Source organism: Falco cherrug, chromosome 9 (assembly GCF_023634085.1).
Source record: "Falco cherrug isolate bFalChe1 chromosome 9, bFalChe1.pri, whole genome shotgun sequence".
NCBI classification, from domain to species: Eukaryota; Metazoa; Chordata; class Aves; order Falconiformes; family Falconidae; genus Falco; species Falco cherrug.
Genome location: NC_073705.1, coordinates 32213706 through 32236878, shown reverse-complemented (window position 1 = coordinate 32236878; position 23173 = coordinate 32213706). Strand labels below are relative to the sequence as shown.

At 39.0% G+C, this 23173-nt stretch overlaps 1 protein-coding gene across 7 annotated transcripts in view; it reads right to left on the bottom strand.

Moving 5' to 3' along the window:
- Positions 1–5745: 5745 nt before the first annotated feature.
- The window catches only part of PANK1 (pantothenate kinase 1), a 48367-nt gene continuing 30939 nt past the window's right edge, over positions 5746–23173 (bottom strand). For 5 of the 7 annotated variants that reach the window (XM_055721453.1, XM_055721449.1, XM_027797507.2 and 2 more), the window contains 5 exons: positions 16245–16498; positions 13832–14008; positions 13310–13433; positions 8360–8485; positions 6209–7712 (listed from right to left, as the gene is read on the bottom strand). In XM_055721453.1, the coding sequence (XP_055577428.1) occupies positions 7653–7712; positions 8360–8485; positions 13310–13433; positions 13832–14008; positions 16245–16498 (741 nt within the window). In that variant the 3' untranslated portion in view covers positions 6209–7652. Of the gene's footprint in view, positions 5791–6208; positions 7713–8359; positions 8486–10987; positions 11537–13309; positions 13434–13831; positions 14009–16244; positions 16499–23173 lie in introns of those variants that run through there. The other 2 variants (XM_055721452.1, XM_055721450.1) reach the window with 2 other exon arrangements.

The following is a 23173-nucleotide window of genomic DNA, read 5'->3' as shown; positions in this document are numbered from 1 at the left end:
AAGACTAATGCTGCTGACTTTCTAACTGGTGACAGAAATTGGTTTCTTCATTGATAGATTTCCGATTCAGGCTTGAGTAATACTTTACTAATTAAGGTGCTTTGGTAGTTTGTTTTTAAAAGCAGTTCTCCGATGTTCGTGTACTCAGCTTTTCTTTTTTTTTTTTTTTTTTTGTGTGTGTCCAGAAGTTGCCATCACTGTTGCCCGTCATACACCACCACCTTCCTAGCATAGCAGGGGAAGTGGAAAGTTCAAGGACTGAAAGGAAACTGACTCCAAACGATCTTTCCTCCAACAGGTCTGCAAAGGGAAATAGGTTAGAAAAGGAAAAGCCGTTTCTTCTCTTACTCCTGTGAATAAGGAGATTTTATTCACCGAGCCTAACAATCTCCATACATAGGAAAGACAGACTTCTAGTGTCTTCATATCAGCAGTCAATGGGCTCCACTGAATAGTCTTAGTAACACCGCTTGTGTTCCTGCGCTGATAAAGGCACTTGTAATCCCAGGGTTGGTATCTGAGGACTTTTTAGTAATGTGTAAAAACGAAACTTTAAAAAAATTCCCATAATTCTGTGAAGCAGATGCTCATGGAAATCTGATAAAGAAGTTTTCTTAACCCTTTCAGGTAAGAGAGCCAGAACAGGGAGACATGTATCACGGGTTAAAAATCAGGCTCCTAATAGTGCAGAACAAGATCAGATACTGAAAAAAGATGTCTTCCTGACAAAAAAGCTAAGCTAACCTTGACGGTTCTTCCCATGAAGAAAAGGTGAATTAATCTGCAGGGGTTGATACCTTTTCTGCTTAGTTTGTGGTTTATTTTTTTTTAAAGCAATTTCTCTTGTGATGAGAGCAATGAGTGGAGGGGAGAGATGACTTATGAAAGTTATGAGTATTTTCTGCCCTACCTGTAAAAGAGCAGCTGTGGTGTGAGACAGATTACGAGTCAGTCTGCAGCCATTGTCAGAAGCAGCTTTAGTTTCCCTTGCACTGACTGCTCTTCCCCTACAAAGAGGCAAACCAACGATGCACAGGCAAATCTGCTGGAGAGAAAACTTCAAACCTCCTATATCTGGAGAGAAGAGATAACTTGCTTTCTAAGCCAAAAAAGAAATGACTAAAACACTGGGAAATTTGGGAGTGGTTTTGGCTTATCTTGTAAATATTTCTGGATTTTGCGAGCACAGCCTTTTGTAGCCAAGTGCAATATGCTGAATGCTAGCTGGGTAACAGCATGCTCCATGCTTAGGACATAGAACAGCATGTATTTGTTTACTTATTCAAATAACACTAGGGGTGAAGTTGCTCAAAAAACAAAACAATTTTGCTAAAAGGAACTAAAATTTCTTTCAAGTACATTCAGCATTCTGTGATTCATTTAGCCAGCCAGCTTTGAAAATAGAAAAGTCATTTGTTCGTTTAGTTTTTTTGCATTAGTATACATTATTTTACAGATCATTTTAAAAAACACTAAAAGAGTGAAAATAATTTTCAATTACATGACAGAGTTCTCACACTCAAACCAAACTCAATAATGATTATTTCTATTTCCAGGTGCAGCCTATACAACCTTCTTGGAGGAGAAGCTTCTCGTAGCTTCAGTTGCTTGCCCACATTATACTACTGCATTTCACAAAACAGATGTTCACAGACCACATTTACTGTGCTGCCTCCGTTGCACACCAGGCTAAGGGTATGCTGGCAGTCAGGGTATTGATGGGTAATGCCAGCGGGAGGAAAGAGGGGGCAGATTCAACAGAGCAGGTAAAAATTCTACTATCTCAACACGGTATTATATCTGCCAGTCGGTAATGATTTACTGACTTACACAACAATACTTTGATTGCAGTCTTCCAACTGATGCAACTGTTACAAAAGCTTGTAGGAAGGAACATTTTGATCAGCAAATTTTTCCTATGGGCTTGAGGCATTAATTTCCTCATCCTTACTGGCACATAAATATGCCACTTCCACCCAGCCTAGCACTTGCATTGGTAACTCCTACGAGCCAAGACCAGCTGTTTTACTTTTGTGCAACTGGCTAACATGAATGCAAAACAAAACCCCAAACAACAACTAAAACCCCCAAGTTACATCATACCAGTGGCCGCACGATCTGGTGTTCCTGCTACAACAGTCTTCTGCGTTATCAAACCAGTGTCTGTTCTTGACGAGGGTCTGTCTTGCTCTAAGCCCTGTTCCTTGGTGCTTTTGATGCAGCTGAGAATACGTATTCCCTCACAAGGGAAAGTTCCTTTAACAAAAGAATTTAAACCAGAGAAGTATGTCGCTTGGAAAAAAAAAAATAATTCCAACATATTATGTGAGAAAGTGGTAACATCATTAGCTGAGGCCACGCCCTCACAGACGGGCATAAATGGGGATCTCGGTAATGGGGGTAAACTCAAGTCTCTACAGGCATTGCCAAGGCTGCTTTGGTATATCACAGCATTTGTTAGAGGGTGATTTCTGCTGTGTATTAGACACAATATTCAGATTTGCTGAAACTTTTAAGTTTGCAGAGAGATGGATGGGTCATCCACCCAAAAAGCTGAAAAACAGCGAAGCTGTCAAACTGAAGAGACACTTGTGAAGCTGGAAGTGCCCTGATCATCACAAAATAAGCAAAATGACTTCAGAACAGAGAGCGACACATTGCTGTTTCAGTACTACATGATGCCATTCCAGGCTGTTTGCCCTCCTTCATTGCCTTACATCGTATCTTTAACTTGGTGCTTCAGTTGCATCCACAGTGTCCAGAAACAAACCGGGCAGGACCCAAGCACAGTGCTCTGGGCTCTCCCCTGGCTGCACCACTCTGCCATTTGTAAGCAGCTCGCGATTTACCTCGGGGGAAGCCGCAGGAGGCTGCTGACCCCTTGCTGCAAATAGCTGCTTTGCACAGCTGCACGCAACTGCAAAAAAAGGCCTGCAGAAAAAAAAAGCCGTTTCTGATGATAGCATAGAAATGGGTTTGATTAAAAAAAAAAAAAAAAAAATCATAATTCAGAGGCCAGTACATCCCCGATTGTGTGTCTCACGTACAGAGACAAGCAACTGCCTGCACTGGAGGGCATATCTACATCCAGAGACCTAATGCTTCAGCACAAGCCGCTGGGTGATTTACACCAGGGTGCTTCAACCAAATAGTAACCATGAACTGCTTTAGCTCACTGATACCCAGCTGCACCCTTCCTCCCCTCTGCACCAGGACCACACCTGCCATTCTGTCAGACAACCTGACCCCCCACCTCTGCCACCCACTTCCCGTGGGCTGCACTAACAAAGACCTAGTTTGCTGCCTACCCCGCAGGGCCCTTCCCACCTTGTTCGTGTCATGCCCAGAAAGCTCTGGAGATGCTGCTGCCATGTCCCTCTCCCCGGCTTGGTAGCTTCCCCTCTTGTGAGCTTCAGCTTTTGTTACTCACTTCTCCTCCATCCCTCCAAGCACCAGCACCTCCTCTTGCTTGAGGTGAACCTCAAATCCCAAGGCAGTTGACAGGTTCTCCTAACCTTTACAACTAGCAGCACAATTTTTATTCTGCTTCTTTTTGTTGGGATTTTTTCAGGGGAAGGCTTGAAGAACACTTATTGCACAGTCCCTACACGTCTTTTTTTCTTCAAGCACACTAATAATCATGCAACTAGCTAAGTTTCAACCAGCACCAATAATACTTAGAGGAACAGAAACTGGATTAATTTTTTAGGTTTAAACAAGCACTAATTTTCCAGGATATCCTAGAGATCAGACGTCCTCTACCTCCCAGGTACTAAAAGGTACGATAGACAAAACAGACTGTGGTCTTCTTCATTGCCTGTATTTCATTTAATCCCAAATTCAGACACCTTTTACTTTAAAAACAGATCCCAGTAGAAGAGCTCATCTGACTGGAAACAATCATGTATGTTTATTTTGTCACTAGTTCAACCCCATACGGTTTTCCCATCTCAAATTCTGTTGTGTCCTGCCAAAAATCACTTGCAAGTATCTTGTGACAGTCTAACAGGAACGTAAGTGCTGATAACAGTGAAACACCAGGACAGCTCTGCTGAGGGTGGAATGCACTGCAAACACCCCACTTGCCCTGGAAGTCAGATTTTTGTACTGCCCGTGTGCTAGTCTTCTCTACCAAATCTGATCAAGCAAATACTCTTTGTTGTCTCACTCTTCAGTCAACATTAGCAATTTCCCCCCCTGACAATTCAGTCCAAAACCTTTACTTTAAAACACAGACCCTTCTTCCTATGGGATGTAATCAGACTTTTTGTCAAAACCTTTAAAAATTGGGGTTTCTTGGCATGGGGGGAGACAATGAGGAGAACAGCATGTGTTTCACAAGAACAAATACTTGAGTCCAAAAGAAGCAGATCACAGCACAAGCCATCACAACTGAGAGGAAGGAATCCCACTCATTCTGCTCCGGCTTACATAATTACCTGAACATGTTTCAGAATGAGAAACTAGATTAACATAGCCTAGCTTGTTAAGAGCTCTCATAAATTTATACTGAAACAAGTGTTTTGAATACATATTAAATCTGCAAACTCATGGATCTTCCTCAGGGAAGCCTGCTCCTTCATCCTCACCATTCCCAAAACAAAAAGATCCAAGTATCCGGGTAATTCTAGGTTCTCAATACAACTCATCAATAGTGCTGCAATAGAGCTTTGCTTGCTCAAATTTCCAGTTTGTACCAGTTATAGTAGAAATTCATCTATGCAGTTGAGTTAAGACTGTTTTCAGACTCCTTAGGTAGCTCTGGATGGTGAAGCAGGGCAAAGAGCCCTCCCATCAGGATGACAGCAATTGCACATAAAACCCATATAAAATCAGAAAAATTCATAACAGTGATGCTTAGAACAGTGCCAAAGAGCGCCCCTATGGCAAAAATACTGGAACAGTGCTAGAAATCAATCTCACTATCATTTGTCCATTACCTTAATTATGGAGGAGATACACAGGAAGAAAACAAAGGTTGGGACTAGCAAAGGCAGGCAAAGTCTAGAGGTAAACAAACAAATTACAGTACTAGCAGATTCATATGATGCTTCTGGTGGGGAAGGAGAAAAAAAGTCAACTGCAGATTTCAAGGCAACAGAGAAATACTTCTGCAGTAGGCTTTTCTCCTTCAGGAAAGGAAGAATTTGACTTACAGTGCCATTTTCCTCTAATTTCTCTTCTTTAGTGACTTCTAACTCTCCATCCTATTAATTTGCTAATACTTTTCCCAACCAAGTGTATTCATATCTGTAGTATACGCTTCAGAGTATTTTTTCTAGCCTTTTAACTACAGCATCTTACCTATTACGCATTTTAAATTTCAAATTAGTATTTTGAAGTTAACATTTTATTTTGTGCTTCTCTTACCACTGCTGTGATCAACTTAACCTGACAGGACCTGGAATCTTACAGCTAAGGCCAGGGCTACCAGAATTGTGCTTTCCTTCTTCAACCACACAGCTTCAATTCGTGCATCTTGCGTAGTCCATACATACTTTCCTGTATGATTTCCTAGGGTTTCAATTTTTTTTTTTTTTTTTTTTTTTTTTTAGGACTAGAGGATTTTAATCTTAAAAGAAGTGCTATTTCCTATTTGTTTACTTACCATTATATTACTATAAATGATAAGAACGCAGCAATATTTAAGTGACAGATATTCCCATATCAAATTCCCTTCAAAAACTGACCAGGGAGAAAAAGATGGAATCTTTTCTCTGAAACAAACCAACCCCACAAACTGCCCCGAGCTCCGCTGCTTCAGCAAAGCGCAGTTACACTGTCGATGTTACACTTCCCTCTACCGTTTATCCTAAGAGGTGCAGTTACCTCTTAGTCTTCCTTAAAAAAGCCAGCATACAACCCAATCTTTAGTTGCGGGCAAAACTTAGCAAATAACCTTAATGAAAGTTTCATTTTGTTCATGAAAAACCAAAGGCACTGAGCAGAACTACTCCCACTTACCTCAAGCCTAGTATTTCATACAAATATCAACTACAACATGCTAACTGTTGTAGTTTATAGTCTATGAAAATGTCAACTTCCAGCTGCCAAAAAGCTTTAAAGACCACAGCAATGCAATGAAGATTAAAAAAAAATGTCAAGAACCAAAGAATTATATGGAACTAGCTAGTTATATGTGTCACAAAACAGTGTTATGTATTTCACATCACTGATTTCAAGAAATTAATTCCACAGATAACATTAAAACCGTCAAAACAGTAGTGGTCTTTATTTCCATCAGACAAGTTAACACTTCAGTTAATATTAATTTGTTTTAACATTTGGGAGATAAGGAAATTAATGGATATTATAAAGTGAAATAAACCCCCTTCCAAAAATATACTGGATAATAAATGTCTGAATTTTATACGGTCCCTGTGATAAGCCCTTTACATTATGTGATATCACATACAGTTTTGCAAGACAAAAACATTTATGTACTGGTTTTCAGCCTCTGATTTGTGTGCCCTCATGGTGTTTAAGAAAAGCAAGTTTATACACGCTACTCAGTAACCTAAGTACATAGATTTCAAAGGGGTCTCAATTCAACTGGGAAAAAAACCCATCTAGAGGTCCACAAATCAAAAAAAGGCAGAAAATACCTTATTGGAATAAACATTAAAATCTTAGTGTCCTGGAAGAAAAGTTAACATTAGCTTAAAACCAGAAAATACATTAGTCAGTGTTTTTCTAAATTTAGAAACTGGGCTTTGAATAATGCAGTTATCAGTTGCTTTTGATTAAGAACAAGTTAAAAATTACAGACTACAGAAAAAGTCTTCAAATAAATGAAAACAAAGTCCTCCCTTTGTCATTTAATGCCAAGCATATACCATATAAATCAGATTTTCAAAAGACAGCATTTCATTTTAGTGTCAAGCCAATAATTTAAATTGTAGTTTGTATATTTTTAAATTTTTTTAATATAAAGGAGAATTAGTCCTGCAAAACCAGCTAGCAGTCTGTTTGTGTTCCAAGTCATGACTACTGAAAAACTACAATCTTAAACCCCCTGCGCCCATCAAGTCTTTTTGCAGTCTTGCCAAGAAACTCATGTAGTCATGAAAAGCTTGTAAATTTTTTTTTTCTTTTGGGGGGGCACACACACAGGGCAGGGGGATGTTAAATAAGAAAGTGTCTCATCTAATGAGGAAAAAAGGAAAGGCAAAACAATCAATGACTAGTTTTCACAGTAAAATGCATCAGCTTTGTAGTTTCATTTGAAACCAAGAACAAATCATGAAACGTCATGAAAATAAGATAAAAAATCTCCTAGAGTGATTACTAAATAAAGTTAAAATTAGGCTAATCAGTAAACCCCAGAAGAAAAGCAGATGCCTCATATCGCAGGTCCTACATTAAACAGTATCCACTTTTTAAAATAAATCCATAAAATCTGTATGTTTGGCCGCTTTGCACATTTTTCCCCTAAAAAATACAGTGTACAGAACAAAAAAAATCTCATTAATCCCAGTATGAATTCTGAAGTACAAGCTCAAAACCCAGAAGTTAAAGATCAGCTAAAAGGATTTTAAATTATTTACAAATCCAGCAGGTAGAACTACCATAATGGCTTCATTTCCATCCTTGTAGTGGCTTTCACTCTTATCCAGCAGCATCTGCAGTAGGAATCTCTTCAGATAGCTTCATCACTGATCATCTGTCATTTTAAGCAACTCTAGAAGAGCCCCAACAGCTCCAAAATAACCCTTTAAATGAGGCAAAAGCAAAACAAAACCAAATCAAATTCTACAGTAAGACATAAGCACGAGCATGTAAAGTCTTCAGTTCTGTTAAGGCAATTAAAAGACCTTTCTTGTAACATCAAACCTGCTGTGCCAGGTATTTGCTGTATCTGAATTATGATTTAATATTGCCTTGTTTAGGTCCAAGAAAGGGCCTTATACCGGGAGAAATCTTACACAGTTCTCCAAAACTGTCAAAACACAAGAAATGACAGAACCACTATAATGATGCTGTACTGAGGCAGGGCAGTTTCCATTACAAACATATTCATCTGACGGTCACCTCAAAATTATTTACAAAATAATTTTGTTTACAAAAATTAATTCTAGTTGAGATTTTTACATCAGACCACACAAATGAACATTGTTGGTACTGGGGTCACAAAGCAAAAATAAGAAATATGCAACGTTCAGCAACAAATTCTACAAGATTAGTCATCAAGCCAAGGAGTTAAGAAGGGGTATTTTCAAATGAATTTGTAATTATATTTATGTAGAACTTAAGTCTGTGCGGTCACTTCAAGAAATTCTCCGTTTTAACTTCACGACGTCAAGAATCACAAGATTTTTGTACTTACAAATAAAAGTAAGTTCAATATGTATTTCCTTACCTCATGTTCCAAAAACAGAGCTTTCAGCTGTCCTTTGGACCAGTAATCCATAGCATATGCTAGCACCTTCATAGAAATCATATTAATTCTGAGAAAGTTGCCAACAAATACTACCTTGTCGATATTCTGTAAAATTGAAAAGCAGACCAGCAAAAATTATCTTCAGTTGCATTATTTGTCTCATTCAACATGCACTTCTGCCTTCACTATAAAGTTAAACGGGAATTTTGGGTTACACAAACTCTCCAGGCTGGAAAGTCAACCCCCCGCCCCCAGGGTTACTGACTGCTAAGTAGAGGTGTTGCAAGGAAAAAAACCAGAAGTTTTATTCCAAAGGAAGAGAGAGGCTGTTATCACAGTTGGTGAGTATTTGTTTAAAAGCCTAGGCCCTTCCTAACATGAACATGATTATAAGTGTTGTTTTTTGGTGTTTTTCTTTTCTTTCTGTTTTTCTTTTAATCATATATGACATGGCTGCACTGAAGACAACTTTCTCCTCTGCTTGTTAAATGAAGCAACTTTCCAGAGATCACTATGATTATTAAATCCAGATGGAGAAGCTCTGAACTGTATCTGAGGAGGATTACAGTAGAGATGGGCAGAAGCATCTTTCACTGTCTATTATCTGGACTGTGGCTCCATTTTCAAAAAGCAAGTGAAACGTGGCCAACATCATACTTGATGTATTGCATTCCTTTGTTTCAAAGCTCACTTGAAATACAGAAGCTTAAGATTTCTGAATAATCAGCACTACACTATCTGTGAGAAAGCAATACGCTATCTTTACTTTACGTACATCAGTGCATGTAAGCAACAGTTCTAGTACTAGAAACAATGGCCATATCCACCTTATCTAGCCCCGTTTTGCCTGCTATGCATAAAAATGCTCTTCCGTTTTGGACTGGTGTACCATATGATGTTCACCATACACTAGAATTGGTCTAGAAGATTCAGCAGGAGAACAGATCTTTGAGACCTAAGCTTTTACAGGAGTCCTGAAGGAGCCCTAGAAATGTATCTTCTAGAGTCCTCTGTTGAAAACCACCGAAAATCTGCATAGAGGCTAGAATTACCAAGTGTGACCTCTCCACACTCTTACAGCTCTGTAAAGCCCAACACTTGGTTCTGCAGCAATCACCTTGCTACAGACCACAGTCCTGTTGTGTCCAGTACTGCGCAGGTGACATACCACAGAGAACATCCTCACTTGAATGCTCAGTATTGGAGAGTGCTGATACCCAGATGCAGTAATTAATTTACCCAGTCTCTGATGACTGAGTTACATGTCTGCTTGTCCTCACACCAAACACAACACAAGCTTTATTTAAATGATTATAGCCATCTATCTTAGACTCTACAGCTGTATCAGCATGCATTCATACTTGTTCTTAGGAACTTATATGGCTGAAAATAAGAACTTCTCGAATTGCAAAAGGCTGATATTAAACACAGCCAAGAACACTTTGCATCCTCTGGCAAGGCAGTTTTGTCTCTGAAGTAATTTCTGAATAGAGGGACAAACATGTATCTAATTAATTTCCTGTAATGCAACACCATCAAATTGATTAGAATCTACATTTGAACTTAATTTTCATGAAATTGTATTTTTTGCTGAATACACACAGAAAGCTACTGTTACCAGAAATTGAAGAAAGCAGTACTTAAGAGTATAAAAATTACCAAAAAAAATTAAATCTAAAAATACTGGTCATATCTATTAGCATAGCAGAGTGTATATCAACATGCAAATTTCACATATTTTTTTTCCCCCAACATTCCTTAAGAAGGTTAAAAAATATGTTAAAGATGTAAAGTTTCCTGGGTCTTTGAACTGAACTAAAAACAGCTTTAGAGTTTTCCAGGAGTTGGGAAAAAATGAAGAAATGCTACTTTTATCTCTTAAGTCAGCCTGGCCAATTTACTTTTAAATTGTTCATTACTGAAACATTCAAGACAGAAGTCTTAAGAAGTCTTAAACTGGTTAAGGGATAGTGACAAAATGCCTACTTAAACTAACCAAATTACAACATCCTGAAAAAGACATGCACTCTTTCACTCTGTGAGGTCTTGCTAAATTGTTCAACTACCCTGCAGTAGAAATTTGTAGTATAGATACAATATAGTATATACACCTATTTGCCAATATAATTGAAGAGAGGAATCTATACCAAAGATGCAATAAAATAACCTCTGCACCCATTTTTGCAAGAAGCCTCGTTCAGATGCAACTTGCATGTTCTGCCAGTAAGAAAAGTATAAACCAGGGAGATTGGTTTCTTGATGCAGTTCTGCTGTGCCTAGGACAGACTGTTTCAAATGATGTGTAGCCAAATGGTTCCAGACTATGGAATTTTTCTGCCCCACTGCCAACTTTGTGCAAGCAAACTTTGCTTTGAAGTTCTGCAGACAGAATATTTCATTTATTACCCAGCCGCATTTTTTCCTGCACATATGCAAGTCATTTGCAACACAATATAAAAGCTCCAATCACTGGGAAAAAAACCCAAAACCACCCAACAACTTACCAAATCTCACGCTTCAGGGTATAAATTGATTTTGTCAAAGAACCTAGAAGGGAGCTTCACTGTAACTCTAATCTAATGCACACAAACTCCACAAAAGAATATATCATATTCAACATTTTTAATGCTCTTATTTAGGCATTCCATTCATCAACCTTGGTGAGAGTCAGAGCTGCATCTCCCAAAAGCAATTTAGGTGTCCAGCTTATTTAGCAGAATGATAGCATTACCTTCCCCAGCAAGAGCAAGCTATCTGGAGATTCGCTTACTTCCAATGATGTATCATGTTTGGAGTTTTTTTTAATAGCATGTAAAGCTACTAAATGTAGTTTTCACTCTCTAAAGCTACGTAATTTAGTTCGAGCGTTGGAGAAATTCTACTTTGACATTGTCTGTGAAATCCAGAATACTTCACACATCAATCCAGATTCCTTCACAAAATTCTATGGATCAAGTCCAGTTTTTAAGTAAACCTGCCCACAAAACAAAGATGTTAGGAACTCCTCCACAATGACTCAGAAGCATTAGTTTCATTAGTAGCCTATTCCCTCCTCTGAATGCATTGCACGTGGTCCCCTGCTGCAACTCTCCATGCTTTGATAGCCCTGTACAATGCTGCTTGAACTCCATGCCACAAGGCAACACTGTAAAGAAGCTGAAAGCAAAGAGAAGATTGAAAGAGAACCATCCTGACAAAGAGTCAAAGTCCCCCCCCCCCACTCCCCGAATGTCTGTAGCCGCTTTTCATGATGAAGGCAGGTTATCAGTGGCATTTGATAGGGACATGGACTAAGATTTGTGCTGTTCAACATATTTTAAAAATGGTCTAGAGAGGAACTTCAGCAACAAACATTATACCTATTGGCATACAAAGTTATTCAGGAGAGTCAGAATAAAAAATGAGCAGTATAGCAATGCTGAAGAGACACTCAGTGACCGAGTAATAAAATGGCAGATGGTTTAAGTTAAAAAAGTGCAATGACACAACAAACAGAAGGGGGAAGACACAGAGAGACTTCAGTATTCAGACAATGACAGGCTCCAAATTAGCCACTATCACTCAAGAAAGACTGTGGAGGGGCTGGTTTCTTAAAAATACGAGCTCCATGCTCACAAAAATAAAATATTAAGAACTTTTAGTAAAGGAACTCAGAACATTAAATGTATCAATATGCCATCACATAAATTCATTGTGCAACCACTGTCTGAATACTTCATGAAGATCTGATCAATCTCAAAATCAGAACCACAAAAAGATTAAAAAGACAAAATGAAACAGCAGAAAAGACGCACACAGCGTCTTCCACAGGAGAGGAGACCAAGTATTAGCACTTTCTGTCTTTGAAAGAACAACAGGGAGATATAAAGATTTACTAAAAAAAAAAAACCCAAAAATGAAACGCACCACAAGCACTAGTGATGAATTATATTTGTTATTTCTCATAAAGCAAAAGCTAATAGGATCCAATAAAGTTTCCTTTATATCCTGGATAAAGTATCCTTTACATCCTGGATATATCCTATATATCCAGATAGCAGTTTGGTGAATTTCTTAGCTTTGTTTTGTTGGGGTTTTCTGAGCTGTGTGGGTGTGTTATTGAAAAAAAAAAAAAAGCAGCACTTTCTTCTAACCACAGAATGCTGTGAACCTAAAAACATCTATGCATTAAAAAGAATATTAAATAAATTCACCAAGAGCAGATAAAAGGGATTAGTTACCACATAATATAAAATTTGCAATTTGCAGCTCAAAACAAGTGCCTCATGTTTGGGGTTTTGGTTTGTGTTTTGGTTTTTTTGTTTGGGTTTTTTTGTTGTTGTTGTTTGTTTGGGTTTTTTAACTGCTGGAAGCTGGAAAAGTGTATGGATGGAACAATCCGTTCATAATTATCATGCCTAAAGAATATAACAAGGACATAATAGGAGTTTGAGGCAGGATAATGAGCTCTGTTTTTCTTCCGTCTGACCTGATACAATGGATCTTATATCTATCAAACCACTGAACACATCATGCTATCAAAACAAGCCAAGAAAAATACTATTTAAAGAAAAAAAAAAATCTGTCATGGTATACTAAGTTGTGTTAATAACTACAAGGTAATTGGGAGTATTAATTTTGATTACAAAGGTGTTAATATCAATGTATTACAGCTTGAGAGAAACCGAACAGCTCCAGGTATCAATGGATCAAGGAGATCTTTACAGCCAACTTTTCACCCCTCTTCCCTACCTTTGAAGCTCAAAATACCTTACACGTTGCATCAAAGCACACACATAACAAATCACAAGTTTCAGAACACCATATTAAATATATGCATATTTAGTAAGGCCAGTTACACAGCTACTATACCAGCAATATGCATTGTTGTATTCTAATATCTATGTTGTTTCTCAAGGTTTTAAGCTCATAGTAAATACGCTATCTTACCTCATTCAATGCACACATGCGAGCAATAGAACCTATGTTGTTGGTGATGGTGACCAAAGTAGCTCTGGCCAAGTCCTCTTTACTGATGGAATCTCTCTTTTCTTTACTCATCATATGACCAAAGCTGTGTGAGGAAGATTATTCCTTTTAATAAGAGTTACTCAGGAGCGTTAAAAACCCTTAGAAATGTTATCATTTAAAGAGCTTTGCTTGGATTTGATATCCATTGCTTTGAGGCAGATTTGAAATGAAAAGGGATTTCATTGGAAAGGCAGAAAAATGAGTGAAGACGCTTCTAAAATAACAGTAATTTAAGTAGAAGCAAACTACATCAAGAATTGCTTACACCTGCCTAAAAAAAAAAAAGCAAGAAGTAGGTGAGAGATCTAGACGAACCACATGATGAATTCTGAGTGACATTTCACATGGACACAGTGCATAGTCCAGGGCTTATGCACTCAGTTCAGCATGCACAGGAAGTTTCCCATGGAACTGCTTAAAACCAGGTCAATTAAAACGTACCTTGAGGCTACGGCAGACCCCTCAAGGCCAAACCGCTCATAGTCTCCTCCATAAATATCTTTCACCAGCTTATCCACATTGGTGCTGTCCCCTTTCGCGGCCATTTCTAGCGCTTCTTCAAACGTCTCGCAGCCAGTCAGCAGGCAGCACAGGCCCAGGAATGTTCCTCCTCCAAGACTGGAAAAGCACAGTTTTTTCAGACCAGCAGCTTGAATCAGCTTTTAGCACAGCTCTTCAGACTCTTAAATGCAACACTGTCTACATAGCTACCAACTGTATCTTGCAGCTCCTCCCTCAGAGAAGACAGACACTCTAATTTGTATTTAACACAAATGTCATCCAGCACGATTCTAACTGAACTACTCTTAAGTCCTTAATATTTAAATAGGACAAATGATGCTAAATAAAGGGTTAGCCAAGAATAAGGTCCAATCCAACAACACCGCAGATGGCTGTTTGCTATTTGTAGCATGCTAGCAAGTTTTCCTTGTGCAAGAATAATTAGCCAGCAGATCACTTAAGTCAGCAATGAAAGAATAAACAGAGATCAAAGCTAAATATCTACGCAGGGGCAGGCAGCCAAGACATATCTTGTTCCCCTAGCCAGTGGCAGGAAGCAGTCTGGTTGGTTCCTGTTCAAAGCAAGAGTAGCATCAGCCCTGAATGTCTCAGCCCTCCAAAGTACTCTTGAGCAAGGAGCAGTCACTATAGCATCTTGCATAGGCTCAACTACGGTATTTACCGACTATATTGATTCAGCAGGGAGTATCTGACTGTGTAACAGCTTGCTAACTCATTTCATTAAGATTCTACTTCGGACTCTTCAGCCTTAACAGACACGAACTTCAACTTACTAACCTCTACGTCCTTCCTCATTCTTTCTTAACCCTTGAGAAAGTTAGCTTATTTGCACTGATCAGAGTCACACCGACTGGAGCCATTGTAAACAAGAAGATTAGTGAGAGACCACACTTGCACTCCATGAAGCAGTACAGGAAGTCAGATAGGAACACCATTTAAGTCAGCGCTCTTGGATTATTAGGGAAGTTTTTCGGAACACGTCTAGTAGCACAGTAATATATTCAGTATCTGAACAGTAGGAAGCTCTGCACACCAGCCACAAGACAGTATTGATTTCATCACCTGTAACAAGTCAGCAACACACTGCAGTCATGTTTTTCCTTTCGCAGTGGAAACGATCAGAAGCGCATCTACAGGTATCAAAAGTGCTATGCTTGAAAAACAACCAGAAACGCAAGAAAACCAATACTGCTTCCATTCAAGTTTGTTCATCTGTATTGTATACAGAAAAATAGCTCATGGCTACCACTGTGGCAAAGATATGCCCTAGATAAGGCAACAGAAGACACATATGCAGTCACGTCCAGTATACAGGAGAAATTTTATTCATATGTAACGCACTAAAGAACAGAATACAGCTTTCCAAACAACTATAGCAAATGCAAAAAGCTTCTTTGATTGTTGTTTTGGAAAGGGATTTTTTTAGGTTTCCGTTTTAAAGATTACAAGATCACTAAAAATGAAATATATCAATTTAGTTTGCATGTAAGCGAAAAAAATGCGATATATTTATTGGTATTTTTACTACTAGTCTGGATGGACACATTTGTAACTGAAATGGTTTCCTGTAAGCACTGTTGCCACTTCTATAAAGTTAAACATGCCTCACACTATTTTTTTTGGCCTTGAGAACAAAATTCTGCATCCACACTACTGAACTTCTGAATTTCTAAACAGAACAGTCACATCTAAATCTCTTACTGAACATAGGCCAGAGACTGTTTCAACTCTGCTGTACCCTACAAATAATTTCAGAGAGCACTAGCTGACCTGGGCTGAAATTATGCTGAGGACAATTTAAGAATACAATCAGATTTTACATGCTGGCATTTCTCACCAGTATGGTCCAAAGACTAGTGCAAACAGCAAGGAAACAAGATCTAGTGAGATTCCTCTGCCAAAATTCAATAGTAATACTGGAGTTTTCCTATATCCTAGATATATCCTAACTACTAAGCAAGAGGTTTTTGTTTAGTCCAAACATTTTTATTTCACTGTTCTGGCTGTTCTGGGAAAAAAAAGCAGGGCATAGAAGATTAATTTACTGGGACAGCTTTATTGTGGTAATTTACAGCAAGACACAGGAGTAGCTATGAACACCAAGAATAGACCAAGGCAGCTCTGAAGTTGAAAAGATCAATGATTTCCCTGCTGTAGAACCCCTCTCTGAATGAATCCTAGGATATTTCCAGCCTTGCTACTGGTGGGCTTTTAAAAGCAACGGGAAGACAAGAACAATTTGGGGCTCCACCTAACAGTCACACTGTCTGGTTCTATCTGTTCAATTATTAAGAAGAAAAAAAGAATTTAAATAACACAGAATTAAATTTACCTGGATCCTGTGACTCTCTTATAGTTGTCCTTAGAATACACAGCTAGGATGCTGACCCCTGAGCCTATGTTAACCAGCAGCATAGGATATGGATTATCAAGGCAGTAAGGCTTTTTCTGGCACTGTTCAGGATCTGTAGGATTTTCAAAATAATAGCACTCCGGCTGGCCATTGAAACCAACAGAATCAACATAAAGGAGGCCCTGGATCAAACAGTCCAATTCATCCAGTTTATGGAGTTGTAGATCAGCAATCTGGAAAAGAACAAGAAATTAACAAACATTTCCTAGTATAATACAACACTGGGAAGGACAAAAGGCTCCACTGAAGCACTTTGATCAGTTTAATAGTAACACATTATGCTACTTAAACAGTACAAAGATCTGTCTAAGCATGAAGTCCGAAATAAGAAGTTAGCTATCTGCCTCACAATGGGTACCTCACAAAACAATGACGGGCTGACCAGTAATATTGTTTCGTTCCTCTGCCTCGGAGATATTCCCTGCTCTGCAAGCAGGAAACATTTCCCACCCTCACCCCTATTTTGAAGCAATAGATTTCCTTCCCCTCATCCCCATCCCAAGACGAGCTGTGTTCTGCAGCTTTTGGACAGTATCTGACACATGCCTGCACAGCAGCATTCCTCGGGTTGCAAAGTGCTTTAACTCATCATCCAACTACATTTCCCAGCAGTTTAATTAAACTTTCAATAGAAGCATTATGATGAAGAAACTTCAGTTAAAGACAAGATAGTTACAAGCCTTACAAAGTGCACGTGTTTATGTTAATACGCATTAAGTACGTGATCAATTATGCTCAAAAGATTTACATTTTTTTTAGTATACGTCACCAGTAACCCAAGAGTGCTATTTATTTAAATTATGATGAGCACTTTAAAATGCCTTATGAAAAACAGGGTATTCCCATTGTTTGGTGAAAAACAATAGAAAAACCCCCTTAAAAAGAGCTTAAGAAGGACATTCCCTCTGAGACCTCACAGCTCACCCATGGCTGTACTTAAACAGACATGTCTACTTGCCACAGCATTCTGTTTACTAGAATTAGAAATCACATCTCTTGAAATAGGATACAGTGACAATCTGTAGAAAGTCTCCTTTCCAGATAACATTGAGCTAACCTGTGTTAGGGAGAGGGAGGAAAAAAAAAATACAATAGTAAAATGGCCTATCCAAACCCTGAGGTCATCTGCACTCTCATACCTACAAAGTAGGTCTTACTGTCCAGCAGAAAAAGCAACAGGGTATTAGGAACACAAGGCAGTTACACAGTACAGAGCTAGTTCTCAAACATTTGCATATTGCAGGATGTTTTTACAACAGCTCATGGAGAAGATTTACAAGGCTAACTACCTCCTATTTTTAATTCTGGAGGCTATATTAAGTCACTATAAAGAGGAAAGGTATTTCTGTGGAACAGGCACGGCCAATAGGTTACATTCTTTTGAGCTATTTAAATCTCTCCCCTTAATTTTTTTTCTTTACTTGTACATAGCTCTAACTCGTCTTAACTGAAAGCCATTCTACTCTTTGGATTTGCCCTTTTGTTATACTAGCTAGTCCTCAAATCCTGGAACCATAGAAAATAAACAAGACTAAATAACACCAAACCAAAGACCTCAGTATAGATAGTTATTCATAGGACAACAGAGACAGGTGGAGATCATCTCTTCTTGTTTCAGTATTTCTTCCTTTAACTTTTGCAATCCCTTCCTATTTTTCTTCTTGGTTACCACATGGCTACACAAATTACAGTTACAGAAATGCAGCACAAAAGACTTGAACCATTTGGCCAGCAAATAAACACAAATCAGGAGAAAAGTTTTTAAAGAAATATCACAAAAACGTTAAGGCTACTTTGCAAATATCTTGGATTTCAGCAATTTCTTGCTATTAGACTGAAGGGAAAAGCTCTAATCAAGAGATACACAATACAAGGCATTAACAAAACAAATGCTTCGTGCACACTTTCTCACAGTGGACATTGTATGAAGCCCACCAAGTCATCACCCATCAAAGGATTTATTTATTTTGTTAAAACTCAACTAACATTGCACATAGCTAGTCAGAATAAGGAAGGGTTCTATACTAACCATGATCTTTCTCTAGATTTTGGCTGTACAGTCTCAGTTTGCTCATCTTATTGTATAAGCTAGATGCAGCATGACCAAACACGATGTAACACAGATACAGCACGCACAACCACGCTACAAACCAGAAGCCTGCTATACAAAGACAAGTCATCAGCAGATTCATGGCCCCTACTGTCAAAACTTCTGTCCTCCCATAAGCCAAATAGCCAGCCACAAGCTGCTTTTGTCTCATCCACGTTAAACTTTTATTAATAGGTAAGCATGAGTGAGAGACTTTGCAAGACACAAGCAAGCAATACAAATCTAAGGGTAAAACACTGCTGGCATCAGTGCAAACACCCAGACAAAACCCTTGTTTCTCGTCTCCAGGCAGCTCACCAGTTTTGTAAGGATAGAACAAAAGAAGTAAATCAAAGGTTCTTTTTCAAGCACTAAGCATAATAAGCACTTATTAGGTCCAGCCCTCCACATATAAAAGACACACTAGATTTTGTTCTGGTTTTTATAGCTCTGTGCTATATTTAACAGCTGATACCCTATAAGCAGAAAAGCCCTATTACTGCTTTCTTTCATCTATGATATTCATAGCAGACTGAAAAACTATTCTCCTGCGCTGTTGCTGCAGTCTGGTTTTGATTTTTGGAAGGTGTTAAGACTGGCATCAGTATTCCATGTCAATCCCCCTTCATTCAGAGAACTGTAAGCTCTGCAACCACCAGACCTCTGAGGCTCCAAAGAGCCCAGTGAGCCACCACTGTTCTTGTTTCTGAACACAAATTAGGGCTCAGTTGCAAGAAATGTAGTAATCCAGTCTTGTACAAGAAGCTGTGATAGAGCCAGGTCACAATTCCCAGTCCCTTTCCTGGCATACAGAACTGCCTTTTCCCTATTTGTTTCTTTGCTTACAATGACTCAAGCAGCAAAACTGCATCACAAAATACATGTGCCCGTAAACATCCTAACTAATGCACAAGTAGGCAAACTTTTTTTATCTCGTGTCATCACTTGACCTACAACAGACTTACTTGTCCTCATCTTTCAGCTGGTTGAACCGCTTCTTCTCGCGGGAATCAAAGTTTATGTGCAAAAATGCAAAACAGAAATGGGAGCTGTATGCAGAAGCACATTTTAATTGGACCTTTTTCCTAGAACTTTTTACAAAATGCATATGCAGATTATTTTCCAGCACTTTACAAGCCCCAAAGTGAGGGCAGAAAGAGTAACGGTCAACTTCCTCCGCTCTGCACTCTTGTAACTATATGCAGCATGCTGCCTCCCTAGAAAATTTTATGTCAGAAAGGTGTGCTATGAGAGAAGAACTGCAGAACGAAGTAGTATACAGGACCCTGGAGGGAAAAATTTATGAAGGTTACAGGGAAACCATATGTACATTTTTTTGTACAAAGACCAATTTTTCTGCATTATAGCCAGACAGTAGAAATACCTCTTTATTTTGAACTGTTTTTTAAATACCAGGGGAGAGAAGGGAACAAACCACTCTGAACCTCAAGGAACTCTTAAGTACCATCAAAAGGAGGGACTCGGGACTTGAACCATGCTTACAAGTGAGTGCAACACAGCAAGGAAGTTGTGAACATTTCCCCATGACAGTTCTCACCTGGCAAACTCCTGAAACCCAGCTGATTTCAAGGATCTACAAAAAGTCTTTTGTTGCTACATACAGATGCTACCCATTCACATTGAAACAAGGCAAAGTCTATGCAAATTAAGGGTAACCCCAACATCTGCTGACGCAAAAGAGAAGACAGACTCTGCACCAGCCTTTAAAAAAAGAACTAGTCTGGGATCCTCTGCAGAGGATCTGCCCTTTTGCCCAGCTAGCTGTAAGGATCTTTCCCCTCTCTTGGCAGGGAAGAGATGCACAACGCTTCTCCACGTTCCCTCCGAAGAGCTTCCTAGCTTCTTGCAGTAGTGGTAAGAGAAGGTATCATGGCTACTTCACGCATTCTCTGGATGCCACTTTCAGCTCTAGCCCAGTCTATGCACTACAGGCCAGCACCTACAGCCTGAGCAGCAGTGTCCAGCCTCCTCAAGCAAGTGAGGCGCAATGAGATTTTTGGGTGTCTTATGTTAACCTAGGGCTACACAGCTTACTCATCCCACAATACAGGACAGCGAGTTATTTGTTTTAAGATAAATACAATCTAAAAGTCATCCACAAGCATTCAGTTCATACCACAAAGTCAAGCCTTAGAATCTAATAACTGGCACAAGGAAATTACTCTCCAACAGCCAAGCTTACTCTTAAAGCATTTTCCTTACAGGTTATGGGGAAGGTAAAGCCTGAGTTTAAGTTTGTGTTGGTAACACATTGCCTTCCTTCCCTGTCCCAAGTGTTCTGTATTAAGTGACTGAGTTTCGGCCCAGACCCTGCCACTACTGAAGACAGCAGTACAATTTCTACCAAGACAGGTTCTTTAAGTGTCTGTTCAGGAAAGGGATACAAAGATCCCACCTTTGAGCCACTGCAACCGACAGGAATTTTACAATAGAGCAGGTTTCATAAAAAGATCTGAATAATCCTTTCTTTCCTCATCCCCTATGTATCCTTTACCTTGAGTTGCTTTAAAAAAAACTAAGCAACAACCAAGGAATTTATTCCTCATTACATTAACAGCATACTTTTGTGCAAGTAATGTGCATGGGCTATCATGGAGGAGTCACAGAATACAGAGAGTTTTATGTTACAGATGCACAAGCAAGTCAGTCTATGTACTCCTTACTTTTACAGAAGTGACATTACTTGAGAATTTCCAGAATGGGAGGTGACAGTATGTAGTTGAGGAAAGGAGGGAGGATTATCAGTGAAGTTCAGCAACAGATTCATCCATGCCTGAAAATAAAGTCAGCCAGCCGTAAAGACCAGTAATTTGGAAAGGGGGTAAAATACAAAGAACAAAAAACAAGAACAAGAAACACACCCCCTAAGCTGGAAACAGTCCTTTTAGTGAATTATTTACTGATGCTCTTCAATGAGCATTAAGTATAACCATATGGTTGGTAAAATTATTTCTGCAGTCTAGTTTAATGAATAGAGTCAGTTTTCCTGCTTCTAGGGGAAGCATTCAGATTTTAAGAATCAATCAAATGATTTGCCAGGCTACTGCTATTGCCATCAGTCACCAAGCAGTTCATGGGGACTCTTCCACGTCTCCTCCCATCCAGCATTGTAGATCACACAAGAGGGAGGTCAGATAGCTAAACCTTGCTAAACCTAGCTAGCTTTGTAGATTTAGTTGCCTCTCTATGGCACAGAAGACAGGCTTAAGGTGAATAGAAGCCTCCCAATTTTATTTTATAATATACAAAAGCAGAAGAGATGTCTAGATCAAACGTATTTAACTTATTTAGGGATTCAAAATTAAGACACTGGAGCAGGCAATTAACAAGAGGGTGTTTGCTTGTCTATTTTAAGGAGAAAAAGTTGTAATCTTAGAAGGATTCCTTCTTTGGGATTTGAATGCTGTTTTGCAATATGTGGGATCTTTTGTCCTAAATCTATGCAATCCTCAAAGTCCCATAAGCATTTAGAAATACCATCAGAGACAAGTAACTTAAATGCATGTACACAGGGAAATAAACAGAACAAAAGCATGTTATCTGTATCAGGTTCCTAGTGTTTAGCCAGATTTTTTTATGAAATTAATAACATTCACAAACTTACTTTAGTTTTTCCATATTGCTTCTAAATAACAGAAACACTTAAAGCCTCCTCCATATAAGACATTATACAATATGGGATCTTGCAACAGCAGGATTTTGATGACATGTTCTCTACTTCTACAGGTGCATTAGAGTGATCAAATATTTGAAACAGGTATTTCAATCCTTTGAGAGAGCAATCCTGAAGCTGTTGTCCAATGTCAATTTACAGTCAGCATAACACACTGAGGTAGCCAGCTGCTGTTACAACAGCTGATGAAGTGTGATAATTTAAGTGCCATTACCGAGGACACTCAGCCCTTCAAGAGAGATTAAGCAAGTAAACCTTCATGTAATGAATAGTATTTGCTTCTTTAATACTCTATGGCTGTTACAGCTTGAGCCAAGAAATACCTGCTGTAAAGGAAGGTGTGGAAATGGATAGCTGTAAGAAGGTGTCCAAAGCGCTCTCAGGTGTGAGTGCACTTCACCAGTTGCTCAATGCTACAAAACACTGCACCAGCCTTTACAGTGTTTTTCTTAAACTACCTATGAGTATTGCAGCACACAGAATGTTAACTAACACTGCAGAGAGGTGGGATTTCATGCCTGAGTCCACCAGTAACTTGCTATGTGACCTCATATTTTTGTACAATAACTAGCAAAACAGCCCAGACTTCAGCCGTGGCTTCCAGTGCTACATTGACTGTATTGCAAATGAGATGACAGAGACTGGTCCCTCACTGCAAATTGCATGTTTACACTAGATAAAGCCAAAGCTACGGGGAGAAATGCCTAGCTGTGATAGCCACCGGGTAACTTCCAGTTCAAATGAACAGCTGTGGGAGTGAGGGACATGAACTTCCCTATTAAGTAAGCAACCCTAGCTGCTATTACATGATGCAGGAGAGATGAAGTTGGGAGCACTGACCATTCCAAATGGATAGTCAGCCTCTTCATAAAGTCCCAAAGTGACCTCCCATTGTCACTAGAGAATGAATCATCCCATGAACACGTGGAAGGACACTCAAAAACCTGAAATGAGGCCACACTGACTAGCACTAGAACTCACCTCCTACTGTGGTGCCAACACCCTTACATTATGCGAGACAAACCAAAACTTTTGAGGACTCTCTTATCATTAGGCCCTAACACA